The following is a 14,457-nucleotide window of genomic DNA, read 5'->3' as shown; positions in this document are numbered from 1 at the left end:
GAATGGGACGTTATACAGTAACACCGGTGGATGTGACCGGAGTGGTGACTGCTGGGAATGGGACGTTATACAGTAACACCGGGGATGTGACCGGAGAGGTGACTGCTGGGAATGGGACGTTATACAGTAACACCGGGGGATGTGACCAGAGAGGTGACTGCTGGGAATGGGACGTTATACAGTAACACCGGGGGATGTGACCGGAGAGGTGACTGCTGGGAATGGGACGTTATACAGTAACACCGGGGGATGTGACCGGAGAGGTGACTGCTGGGAATGGGACGTTATACAGTCACACCGGGGGATGTGACCAGAGAGGTGACTGCTGGGAATGGGACGTTATACAGTAACACCGGGGATGTGACAGAAGAGGTGACTGCTGGGAATGGGGCGTTATACAGTAACACCGGGGGATGTGACCGGAGAGGTGACTGCTGGGAATGGGACGTTATACAGTAGCACCGGGGGATGTGACCGGAGAGGTGACTCCTGGGAATGGGACGTTATACAGTAACACCGGGGGATGTGACTGGAGAGGTTACTGCTGGGAATGGGACGTTATACAGTAACACCGGGGGATGTGACCGGAGAGGTGACTGCTGGGAATGGGACGTTATACAGTAACACCGGGGGATGTGACCGGAGAGGTTACTGCTGGGAATGGGACGTTATACAGTAACACCGGGGGATGTGACCGGAGAGGTGACTGCTGGGAATGGGACGTTATACAGTAACACCGGGGGAGGTGACCAGAAAGGTGACTGCTGGGAATGGGACGTTATTCAGTAACACGGGAAGGGGGGGATGTGACCGGAGAGGTAACTGCTGGGAATGGGACGTTATACAGTAACACGGGGGGATGTGACCGGAGAAGTGACTCCTGGGAATGGGACGTTATACAGTAACACCGGGGGATGTGACCGGAGAGGTGACTCCTGGGAATGGGACGTTATACAGTAACAGCGGGGGATGTGACCGGAGAGGTGACTGCTGGGAATGGGACGTTATTCAGTAACACGGGGGGGGGGGTGGATGTGACCGGAGAGGTGACTGCCGGGAATGGGACGTTATACAGTAACACCGGGGGATGTGACCGGAGAGGTGACTGCTGGGAATGGGACGTTATACAGTAACACCGGGGGATGTGACAGGAGAGGTGACTGCTGGGAATGCGGCATTATACAGTAACACCGGGGGATGTGACCGGAGAGGTGACTGCTGGGAATGGGACGTTATACAGTAACACCGGGGGATGTGACCGGAGAGGTGACTGCTGGGAATGGGACGTTACACAGTAACACCGGGGGATGTGACCGGAGAAGTGACTCCTGGGAATGGGACGTTATACAGTAACACAGGGGGATGTGACAGGAGAGGTGACTACTGGGAATGGGACATTATACAGTAACACCAGGGGATGTGACCGGAGAGGTGACTGCTGGGAATGGGGCATTATACAGTAACACCGGGGATGTGACCGGAGAAGTGACTCCTGGGAATGGGACGTTATACAGTAACACCGGGGGATGTGACCGGAGAGGTGACTGCTGGGAATGGGACATTATACAGTAACACCGGGGGAGGTGACCGGACAGGTGACTGCTGGGAATGGGACATTATACAGTAAAACCGGGGGATGTGATTGGAGAGGTGACTGCTGGGAATGGGACGTTATACAGTAACACCGGGGGATGTGACCGGAGAAGTGACTCCTGGGAATGGGACATTATACAGTAACACCGGGGGAGGTGACCGGGGAGGTGACTGCTGGGAATGGGACATTATACAGTAACACTGGGGGAGGTGACCGGAGAGGTGACTGCTGGGAATGGGACGTTATACAATAACACCGGGGGATGTGACCGGAGAGGTGACTGCTGGGAATGGGACATTATACAGTAACACCGGGGGATTTGACCGGAGAGGTGACTGCTGGGAATGGGACGTTATACAGTAACACCGGGGGATGTGACTGGAGAGGTGACTGCTGGGAATGGGACGTTATACAGTAAACACCGGGGGATGTGTCTGGGTGATGACTGTATCATTGCGTGTGTCAGGTTCCTATAAGGTGTGAGGATGTCACTGTCTGTCTCTCCATGGAGGAGGAGGAGTATATAGTAGGGATGGCCATCGACCATCGATGATTCAAAATACTTTTGCCATCGATGGGGGAGAACCAGATGGTTTCCCTCCATCGATGGACAGCAAAACAACGGTTTTTTTTGTTTTTTTCAAAGTGCCGGGACACGGAACATAGCTCCTTCACCCCGACACCCGCGAAGCCCCGCCCCCCATGATTTGATTGGCCCACAGGCCAATCAATCAAACACAATGGATGACCATCGATATTGAAAAATATCGATGTGCGTAAGGCAGGCTGGTAATGTCTAAAGCAGGCCTGTCCAACCAGTGGCCCTCCAGCTGTTGTAAAACTACATATCCCAGCATGCCATGCCACACTTGCTATTAGAAAATGCTAAAACTGTGGCAGGGCATGCTGGGATGTGTAGTTTCACAACAGCTGAAGGGCCGCTGGTTGGACAGGCCTGCCTTACGCCCATTGTTCCGTCTGGGTTTAATTTGTGGTAATTATTTCTGTATTAGTTTCAGCTGTAATACTTCTGCCTTTGTACAATGTACCATGTTTTGTATGTAAAGCAACATTGAGTCCTGCAGGAGAAAAGGGATTATAGAAATAAAATAATTATAAAAGGACCGTATCGGGGTGTTTTTTGCTTCTGAAGAAACTGCACAGTGCCAAGAAACGCGTCAAAAGCAAAAAGTTCCGGTGGTGCTACTATAAATACAGCTGACACATTCAAAATTAATAAAAAAAAAACACAATATAATTTTCAGCCATGAATATATAAATGAATTAAATGGCGTTGTATAATTCAGACATCAGAGTTCAGGTAAAAGGTCACCTATATACCTCACTGAAGGACTAAGGTCATCCAGAACCACACTGAGCGCACTGATTGCTACTGTTTCCACTAAGATATTCAGATGGATATTATGTTGCGCTTTGTTCTTAAACGGATAAGAGTGCAGTACTGGCAGCTAACCAGAGGACATACCGTATCTTCTGTGGAGACTTGACACGGTCGGAGCACTCACCAATGCTGTAACATCTCTAAAATATGCAAATATAAGCCTCAGTTCTGGTTGAAGTGATCAGGTATTATATATCGTCATGTTGGGGAAGGTAAACTTCTACGATCGGTGGAGTAAACACCATTCCAAGTGCCCACTGGGACTAGTAGAGCAAGCGTCAAGCAGCAGCCTTAGCCGGTTGAGTTGTGCTCTCTTAATCCAGAGGAGAGATCTCCCTTCACCAGAAAGATTACTGTGGTGAGCTCCTGTGAACTGTATATTGTGACTGCTGATGGAAGCAGGTACCAGATAGTGGGGGTGTATTAGAGCCGCTTGGCCAGAGCAAGGCAGGTGGCTCACCCCCAGGGGGAGGAGCAAGAACAGTGGCTCACACCCAGGGGTGGAGCAAGGCAGGTGGCTAATGCCCAGGGGGAGGACAAAGGTAGGTGGCTAATGCCGAGGGGGTGGAGAAAGGCCGGTGGCTCATGCCCAGGGGAAGGAACAAGGCGGTTGGCTCACGTCCAGGGGGAGGAGCAAGGCAGGTGGCTCATGCCCAGGGGGTGGAGCAAGGCAGGTGGCTGACACCCAGGTGGAGAAGCAAGGACAGTGGCTCACACCCAGGGTAGCAGCATGGCTGCTTCCTCATGCCCAGGGGGTGGAGCAAGGCAGGTGGCTCATACTCAGGGGAAGAAGCAAGGCCGGTGGCTCACACCCAGGGTAGGAGCATGGCTGCTTCCTCATTCACAGGGGTGGAGCAAGGCAGATGGCTCATGCCCAGGGGGGGGGAGCTAGGCAGGTGTCTCACACCCAGGGGGAGGAGCAAGGACAGTGGCTTACACACAGGGTAGGAACATGGCCACTTTCTCATGACGAGGGGTGGAGCAAGGCAGATGGCTCACACACAAGTGGAGGAGAAAGGCAGGTGGCTCATGCCTAGGGGAAGGAGCAAGGACGTTGGCTCACACCCAGTGGTAGGAGCATGGCCGCTTCCTCATGCCCAGGGGGTGGACCAAGGCAGGTGGCTCACACCCAGGTGGAAAAGCAAGGACAGTGGCTCACACCCAGGGGGCGGAGCAATGCAGGTGGCTCATGCCCAGGAGGAGGAGCAAGGCCGCTGGCTTACTACCTGGGCCTTGCAGTGTCACTACCCATGCCACCACAGGTTGCCTTTAGTAACCAGGTGGTGAGCAGAGTGAGCCAATGTGCTCGAAGCGTGGCGAGCATCTGTTTGGACTCCCTTCTTCTGACCTTGCTCCTCCCACTGTTCTGCCCTGTCATGTGACAGGTACTTTCTCCCACTAGAATATAGGGCCAGATGTATCAAGCTTTGAAAGTGATCAAATGGAGAGTGATAAACAGCCAGCCAATCAGTCCTACCTGCCATGTCACCGGCTGGGTTTGAAAAATAACAGTTAGGAGCTGATTGGCTGGCTGTTTATCACTCTCCATTTTATCACTTTCCGAAGCTTGATAGATCTGGCCCATAAAACTTTTTAACTTTGGATCAGTCAGGTCCCAGAGTGGGCGGCCGGGAGAGGCAGTGCCAGCTGCTTAAGGAAGTCACCATTGGCCAGATAGGCGTGGCTGCTGCAGAGAAGCCTGGGCTTTCAGCTGACCACCCAGTGGCGTAACTATGAATTGGGCGCCCCCCCCCGCCGTTAATGGGGGGCGCCCCCCGCCTTACCTGTCTTGCTGGTCCTGTCCCGGCTCCCTTGCTGGCTTCATTCTTCTGCTAGTGAGACGGACCAACACAAAATGTCCGCCCCCATACAGCAGACAGTTTCAGAGAACTGTCTGCTATATGGGGCGGACATTTTATTGTGGTCCATCTCACTAGCAGAAGAATGAAGCCAGCAAGGGAGCCGGGACAGGACCAGCAAGACAGGTAAGGCTGCGGGCGGCAGATGGGCGGACGGGAGGGGGCTAGCTATAGAACCACATCCCTCTGGTGCCCACACATGCACAGCGCCCCCCCCCCCGCGGGGGCTGCGGTGCTATAGTTACGCCTCTGTGACCACCAATAGTGAAGGCAGGCTATGGAGACAGGGGAGGGTCTATAGCGGCTTGTGAGAGCGTGACACATGGCACTATCTACAGATACACCACCTCATTTATATATACACCACCTCATCACTTTAATTTCAGACACATATTAATTACACAGGTTCTGTGGCTGATTAAAACCAGGAGAAATGGAGTCTTGAAGTCAGCCAGCCACAGTTCAAAATTCAAATAGGGGGCCACACCACCTGCCACCCCAAATGCTGCCAAACATTACAGTCTGGGACTCATTGGCAGTTGGTGGGGCTCCCCTACTGAATTTTGGACTGTGCTGCAGCCCCACCTCTGTAACTGCCACTGGCACAGAAGTCGCGGAACAGAGTATGGAATGGGTATGGAATGGGTCATGTTGTGTAGACAGCTGGTAATAATCAAAGGTTACCTATAGGATACAAGCATAATGGCAATACAATAAGACTTCAGTACTTGTGTAGTTTCACGGTGGCACTGCCCGCGGATCGTGGATTTAGCACCCCCCCCCCCCCCACTATCCACGTCAATGTGGAGTTGATTTTACAAAAAAGTGGCGAGCGGACGTGGAAAACGTGCCCGAAGCGTGGTGAGCGGACGCAGATTACTTGACATGTATTCCACGTCCCCTCGCGGGGGTCGCTGCGCTCGCCATGATTCAGGCTCACTTTCCGGGCCCGCTCGCCACGCTGCACTCACCACACTTTAAAAAATCAACTCCATGCTGACGTGGATAGTGGGGGTATGAACAGGTCAGGAGGACGCGTACCGCCGCCCCTCGCGGGGCTCGCTTCGGGCTGACATGGAAAGCGACGTGTTCTAAATCGCATCGCATGCAAATCGATCCACGGGCAGTGCCGACCGTGAAACTACACAAGTACCAACACTTCTTACTACAATGGGATCGACAGGAACCGCTATGCAACTTACATGTATATATCTACAAGGGACGCAGTTCTAATCCCAGTGGCCGGAATCCCAACTGCCATCAGGACTTCACAATGGATAAGGTGCAGACGCCGGCATCCCAATCGTAAGTATGCCAGGGCGGGTTAGGGTCAGGCCGGGGAAGCTGGGGTTAGGTTTATGCACTAAGGGGGGACTTAGGTTCAGCCACTTATAGGATGGGTGGTTTAGGATTAGCTTTTGGGGCGGGGGGTTTAACAAGCTGCGACTTCCATGCAAACCGCTTACTGCACTCTGAACAAGGATATGGCTTCTCCCCAGTGTGGACCCTCTGATGTACAGACAGATAGGAGACAGCTACATGTAAATTGAGATCAGGAAATTCAATTTACATGGAAATGTTTTACTCAGTGTACCAATATATATGTTAATATTGGCTAACTACTCCTCCCCTCTATGAAGTGAACTACCGCCACTGACCACTAGAGGCCACTCCATGGACCAAACGGAAAGTGAAAGCTATTTTTTGCAGGGACACTGATCTGTTTCAAACTAGCTGGATATGGAGAGAGGGAGCTGTGAGGACAGGGATTGGCCGTAGGAGAAGATGAGGGGTGGGGGTGGGGTGGAGAGTTTGTGGGCTAAAAACTGTCACAGCTCAAAGTGATAGTACATTGCATAGAGTAGGTAACAAATGCTGAACTGCAGTACTTTTCAAATATGTAGATCAGGGGTTCTCAAACTCGGTCCTGTGGTCACAACCTGACAGACCACCCAGGGAGCAACCCTATACATGTGACCTTTTGGTATAAAGTATCAATACTGGGTCCGGGTTCTCTCCCTTTTTCGACTTCCACATGAAGCAAATGTGGACTATCCAGTCCAGAATTTTGTGCAGCAGAAGAAATAATTAGATCCGGGTTTTCCTAAGATCTATGGTGAATCACTGTCTGCTAATTAACAACACCTGTTACTTCCTGTTATATGTTTGTTTAGAGCAGACGGTCAGTGTTCCCAATGCCTTTTAGCGGCTGGACAATAGGCTGGGGGAATGTGATTAGAGATTTATCATTTCCTCAGTAGAATTCTGAGGGGCTACTCTACCCAGCTAGACCCCTACGTAGCCAACGTTTTAGTAACTCAATTTGATATCCCAACTTTAGGTCAACAGTTATAAGTTTGATGTGTCTTAGGTCAGAGCGTCGATATGTTAATAGTTGACACTGCTTATGGTTGACGTGTGTTTTTTTTACATATTTTTTTTACTTTTAATACTCCCCCGTTGACCTTGTGCAAGTTGATCTATACACGGTTGACTGATAAACCAAACACTCATTTATATGACACATGATTTTATTTTTACTTATCTGACAATATATTAAGTTGCAGCGTTAACTTAAGAATAGTTCAGTCAGTATTTTCACTGTCAGCAGGAATAATGTTGACATGTTACCATGTCGACGTTGTAAATAACATATTTCAAATGTCGACATTGTGACAATGTAGACATCTAGAAGGTCAGGATTCCTCAGATTATATCAACTCTTGTCTGATTCCCCACATGTTCTGAATTAAATGCAACCATGACTGTGTGCTCGCTGCTTTGTAGGACTTATCTGTACTAAGCCTGGTCTTACTGGTAAAACATTTCCCGCATTCACGACAGGAGTAAGTTTTTCCTTGTGTGACTCCTCTGATGCACAACAAGCTGCGACTTCCATGCAAACCGCTTACTGCACTCTGAACAAGGATATGGCTTCTCCCCAGTGTGGACCCTCTGATGTACAGACAGATAGGAGATAGCTGAAAAACATTTCTCACACTCAGGGCAGGAGTGAGGCTTCAGTCTGGTGTGGACTCTCTGATGTACATTAAGACACGACATAGCTCTAAAACATTTCCCACACTCAGAGCACGAGTAGGGCCTCTCTCCCGTGTGAATTCTCTGATGCTTAATGAGTTCTGAATTCCATGTAAAACATTTCCCGCATTCAGAGCAGGAGTAAGGCCTTTCACCTGTGTGTATTCTCTGGTGTCTAATGAGTTCTGAATTGCATGGAAAACATTTCCCGCACACAGTGCAAGGAAACGACCGCTCTTCTGAGTGATATCTCTGATGCCTACGGAGACTGTCTTTGCTGGCATAACATTTCCCACACTCAGAGCAGGAGTATGGCCGCTCTCCTGTGTGATTTCTCTGATGCTCAACAAGGGCCTTGCTAGCTGGAAAACATTTCCCACATTCAGAGCAAGAATACGGTTTCTCTCCTGTATGACTCCTCCGATGCCCATTGAGCTTTGTTTTGCTGGTAAAACATTTCCCACACTCAGAGCAAGTAAATGGTTTCTCCCCTGTATGTGTTCGCTGATGTTGCACAAGATCTGAATTCTGCACAAAACTTTTCCCACACTCAGAGCAGGGAAATGGTTTCTCACCCGTGTGAGTTCGCTGATGTTGCAGAAGATCTGAATTCTGCATAAAAGATTTTCCACACTCGGCGCAGGGGTACGGTTTCTCTCCCGTGTGGATCCTTTGATGTACAACAAGATTTGCATTACTGGTGAAATGTTTTCCACACTCTGAGCAAGGATGCAGCCTCTCTCCAGTGTGTATTCTTTGATGTTTAAGAAGTCCTGTATGATGCATAAAACATTTCCCACATTCTGAGCAGGAATATGGTCTCTCTCCTGTGTGACTTCTCTGATGATTGAGTAGAAGACATTTTTTGATAAAACATTTCCCACATTCGGAGCAGGACCAGGATTTGATTTCACTGCTCCTCTGACTTTTGCTGCTGCCTCGTTGGTCATTTATGCAAGAAGATCCCAATCCTTGCTCAATGTGACTAGTTGTATAAGGTTTATAATCTGCGGGTGTATTAATGTCAATGTCTGTGAGGTCTCCTCCATCACATGAGACTGGATCCCCCTTAATATGAGTAGATGTATCCTGTGTATGACCTGTGGGTGTATACATGTCAGTGTCTGTGAGGTCTCCTCCATCACATGAGGCCAGTTCCTCCTTAATATGAGTAGCTGTATCCTGTGTATGACCTGCGGGTGTATACATGTCAGTGTCTGTGAGGTCTCCTCCATCACATGAGACTGGATCCTCCTTAATATGAGTAGCTGTATCCTGTGTATAACCTGTGGGTGTATACATGTCAGTGTCTGTGAGATCTCCTCCATCACGTGAGACCGGTTCCTCCTTAGTATGAGTAGCTGTATACTGTGTATGACCTGTGGCTGTATACATGTCAGTGTCTGTGAGGTCTCCTCCATCACATGAGGCCAGTTCCTCCTTAGTAGGAGTAGATGTAACCTGTGTATGACCTGTGGGTGTATACATGTCAGCGTCTGTGAGGTCTCCTCCATCACATGAGACTGGTTCCTTCTTAGTATGAGTAGATGTATACGGTGTATGACCTGTGGGTGTATACATGTCAGTGTCTGTGAGGTCTCCTCCATCACAGGAGACCGGTTCCTCCTTAGTAGGAGTAGATGTATACGGTGTATGACCTGTGGGTGTATACATGTCAGTGTCTGTGAGGTCTTCTCTGTCACAGGTGACCGGTTCCTCCTTAATATCAGCAGATGAATTCTGATGCAGTTCTGTTGGGAAAAATGTATAATGGTTACATTTCGGAAATAATTAAATTCCTACTAATACTTTTATAAAATAGCATTACTTCCCATGTGTAGCCCGATCTATTATTATGGATATAAATTATTCTAATAAACCCAGGAATATGACTGCAGGTAGGTCCCGCAGAATTTCCATCCCACATTCTCTGGTTATTAGCAAGTCCCTATCTCCCGAAATTAAAGACGGCCGCTTGCTCTCTGGAACGCATAGTTTGCATGCCATTGAGTATGCGCTATAGCCCACGACATCAATACCTGGATGATGCGGAGAGGGCTCCACAAGATGGTCACCCAACTTACGGAATGATCATCTTTCCGTGGACAGGAAGTCGTGGTCCATGGACAGGAAGTCATGGTCTACCGCAATTGTGGTTGAAAGGATGTGGCGTCAACGCCGAGCGGACTACAGAGGATGGCCATTTAAGTTCCGGAACGCGTGACTAGCATTCCATGCACCGGAAGTCACAGCACGCGGCTTCATACAGTTATTTTTGCACAGCTCACTTTCGGCATATCATTTAACTAGTTAATAGCCATTATAATAGAGGGTGTTACCTGCATATACTATCTAAACGGGCACATGCTAACAATACTAAACATTAAAATGCCGATACCGGAAGTAATCCCCTGAAGGGACCCGGAAGTAATCCATTACAATGGTATAAATCTCGCTCCAATAGTCAGTCACTCCGCAGCCTTGAAAAAGACAACTTACCGCTCACCCAGATGTCTCACAGGCGGGGAGTGACTGACCTGTGAGACATCTGGGTGAGCAGTAAGTGGCCACTATTGCCATACCCAGGTGACTTTATTTTTATATCCTATTTTATTTATCACATTTTTGATGTCCTTTGTACTTGATGACCACGCTTTATTAAAACTATATTTTTACTAAGTGGACCTCTTTTATTCATGCCTCCATCATTGAGTGGGTATATTAAACGATTGCATAGAAGATCACACCCATAAAGATACCTTTATGTGAGGACTACAGTATTTAGCTGTGATACGCACCCTTGGAAGACAGTCTAATCCAGGTATTTCACACTTGACTACTTCACGAGGTGATCTGTAGGAAGTTATAAAGAAACCTTTATACACACAATACTACCCTTATCCTTGTGAATTTAGTATGCTTTCTACATTCACCAGCAAAACTCGGTTTCTATTATCTACACCCACTCGTGTTCTTTCAGTTTTAAGGAAATCCTGTTTTCAAATTATCCTTGAGTATTTTTTCTCATTTAATTTCTATGTGATTGGATCCAACATCACCACGATTCATGGGAAATACACCATAAAGCTTGAAAACTAAACTCAGCGCCATCCGACACTTTCGGTTGTTCAAGTCCCTATCTCCCCACTGCTGCTACACTACTACCCAGAGACCACACACTCTTCTCCATTATAGAAGCTGCACAAACAGTAGACATGATCAATGGAGTTCAGATCAGCACATAGGCATCATCAATGGAATTCAGATGGATCGTAAATGGAGTTCAGATGGACCTGAAAGGTTCCTCTAAAGAGGCTTGGGTTACCCCTTGGCTCTGAAACCGCAACAATTAGCGGTAACAATTGACTCAACAGATGTTTTATGATTAGGTCTGGCCTATCCCTTTATGTCTTAATTAAGCAGACAAAAGGAACATAAATTATAGCATAACATTGGGACACACATGGTATCTAGGTGTGCCCTAACACAAGGGATGCGGTTAATTTCCCGGCGGTCGGGATCCCGGCGGTCGGAATCCCAACACTGGAATCCCGACCGCCGAAATCCCGAAACTTTCTCCCTCCGTGGGTGTCCACGACACCCATAGAGGGAGAATAAAATAGCGTGCCGAGCGTAGCGAGGCACCGGGCCCGCTGCGTGGCGAGCGCAGCGGGCCCGCTGCGTGGCGAGCGCAGCGAGCCCGCAAGGGGGGGCGATCCATGTCCCTTGTCGGGATTTCGGCGGTCGGGATTCCAGTGTCGGGATTCCGACCGCCGGGATCCCGACTGCCGGGAAATCATATCGGATCCTAACACAAGGCTTACATTGAAGTGTATAGAGATATATGGTCTGCTTGGATTCAGTTGATTGAATGGTGTTTCACCATTTAGATGGACAATGACCCAAAACATACTGAGGAAGCAACGAAGGAGGTTTTTAATGCAAGGTAGAGGAATGTTCTGCAATGGTCGAGTCCATCACCTGACCTCAACCCGATCAAGCATGCATTTTAATTTCTGACAATACGAAAGGCAGAAAGACCTCAATCAGCTGTCAGCAACACTACCAATAGAAGCTCTATGCCTGGTCCAATAGAAGTTTCAGCCAATCACCAACAAGTAATACAAGGACTTACTGTGCTGTTTTTAGATTGCCGGTGCAATGATGCTCATAGTAATTGTGCAGACAATAGGGATACCTTGTATCTATTCTGAGATATCCAGCTATTCAGGTTTCACATTACTCTGGTGTCAGTCCGGTTCCAATTCATTCCGGTTCCAATTCAGATTCAATTTAATTCATATCCAGTCAGTAGTCCAGCTTACCAGCCCCAGTCCTGAGTTTTCAGATTCCTCTGCCAACCTGGAACCTCAGCCGCCTAATGACTGTAGTGCATTCATGATATGTGTTTGTTCCCAACCTTTCTGGTTTGGACCAGTTCACTACCTTCTCCATTGAGACTCCTGCATGTTCTCATATTCCAAGGCATGAAAAGAAACATCAGGCCAATACCTACCCTACTACATTCTGCTTCCAGGCAAATTCAGATTCCAGTCTGGGTTCACGGACGTCTACACCAAGCATGACAGTTTGCCCTGGTCAGACGGACTTGGCAAGTGGTCAAGGATTTGAAACGGACTTATTGCAGAAAACTGCAAGTCGTCTGGAAGGTCTGGAGGCTTCACAAAGGCAGCTGGGTCAGGGTCTTCAGGAAATCTCTGTTCATCAAGATGATATTCAAACACCTTTTAATCTTTCAGCATTTTTTCTACCCAACTCATCTAACTTTGATTAAAGAGTTTTTGAAGTTCAGTCCATTCCATTCTTCTGATACGATATTTCCAGGTCAGGTCTCCAACTGAATACCCAAAAAGTTTATGCTATTACCACCTGATCCAAGCCTACTTTTCTGAAAGCCACACAGAGATCGGTTTCACCAATTATCACAAGTACATAAAGGGTTCTCCACCTTTCTGGCACCAATTTCAAATTGCAAAATTTGATCCGTCAGTGATCTGCAGAAGTTAATTCAACCTTTTTTTAAACTTTTTCATCTATTATCTCGGCACCAGTGTTAAAGGAATCAAAAGTTACCCAATCATTTATTCTCGAAGTAGATTCTTCTTCTGAAGGAGTTGGGCCAGACCTTTCACAACGAGCTTGAGGCAAAGTTGTGGATATTTTTCTAGGAAATGTTCTCATGCAGAAAAAATTATCCCATTGGAAAAACAGGAACTTCTTGCTATCATCTCTTGGAGGGTACGAGATTTCCTGTAACTGTATACACGGATCACATTCTTCTGGGCACTGTTCCTCTCGAGATATGGTTACAAATGGTAAAGCAGATGCTCTTTCTCGGCCGATGTGTGCTGAGTCTACTGTTACCAAATGGTACCTTCTGTCTGAATCCTGCAGTCTTCACCTGGAAGGGAAAACCTTTGTACCCGCAAATCTCCTTAAAAAGCTCCATTTATTGGGGCCACCCTTCTTATTTTTCCGGTCAAGCAGGAGTCCAGAAAGTTCCGCTAAACCTCATATTGGTGGCACACCATGAAAACCAATGTCCAGAAATGTATTTCTTCTTGTATGGTTGCACAACTAAGTTTCACATCAAGCTCCAGCAGTGACACTTCTGCCTCTTTCTGGTCCAAGTCCTTCCTAGACTCATACATTCCATGGATTTCATCACAAATCTCTCTCTCGAAGGGCCATAACACCATTTGGGTTATCGAGAATTTCGTGAAGATAACCCACGTCATTCTTTTAGATGGACTTCCCTCTGATCCTTGTTTGATTCAGTTGGTTATCTCTGAAAGTCTTCAGACTGCATGGTTCTTCCAATACAAATAATGTCCGATAGAGTAATGCACCTTGTGGATACGTTTCGGAGAGCTCTTTGCTCCACGTTGTCAAACAGAGAGGGTGATTGAAGTTGTTTAATGATGACAGGACACCACAGCCTGCTTCCCCTGTATAATGATGACAGGACACCACAGGCCGCTCCCCCTGTATAATGACAGGATACCACAGGCTGCTCCCCCTGTATAATGACTACAGCACACCACAGGCCGCTCCCCTGTATAATGATGACAGGACACCACAGGCCGCTCCCCTGTATAATGATGACAAGACACCACAGGCTGCTCCCCCTGTATAATAATGACAGGACACCCCAGCCTGCTCTCCCTGTATAATAATGACAGGACACCACAGCCTGCTCTCCCTGTATAATGATGACAGGACACCACAGGCTGCTATCCCTGTATAATGATGACAGGACACCACAGGCTGCTCCCCCTGTATAATTATGACAGGACACCACAGCCTGCTCTCCCTGTATAATGATGACAGGACACCACAGGCCGCTCCCCTGTATAATGATGACAGGACACCACAGGCTGCTCCCCTGTATAATGATGACAGGACACCACAAGCTGCTCCCCCTGTATAATGATGACAGGACACCACAGGCTGCTCCCCCTGTATAATAATGACAGGACACCCCAGCCTGCTCTCCCTGTATAATAATGACAGGACACCACAGGCTGCTATCCCTGTATAAT

The 14,457-nt window shown here is 48.1% G+C and overlaps 1 protein-coding gene across 1 annotated transcript in view; it reads right to left on the bottom strand.

Moving 5' to 3' along the window:
• Nucleotides 1-7,396: 7,396 nt before the first annotated feature.
• Nucleotides 7,397-14,457, bottom strand: part of LOC146010114 (uncharacterized) — a 47,752-nt gene continuing 40,691 nt past the window's right edge. Inside the window, exon 7 of the mRNA XM_083151036.1 lies at nt 7,397-8,721. Coding sequence (XP_083007162.1) covers nt 7,691-8,721 — 1,031 coding nt within the window. The 3' untranslated portion in view covers nt 7,397-7,690. The remainder of the gene's footprint in view (nt 8,722-14,457) is intronic.

The sequence above is a fragment of the Crinia signifera genome, chromosome 6, assembly GCF_055691185.1.
Source record: "Crinia signifera chromosome 6, ASM5569118v1, whole genome shotgun sequence".
NCBI classification, from domain to species: Eukaryota; Metazoa; Chordata; class Amphibia; order Anura; family Myobatrachidae; genus Crinia; species Crinia signifera.
This window is presented reverse-complemented; position numbering and strand designations above follow the sequence as displayed.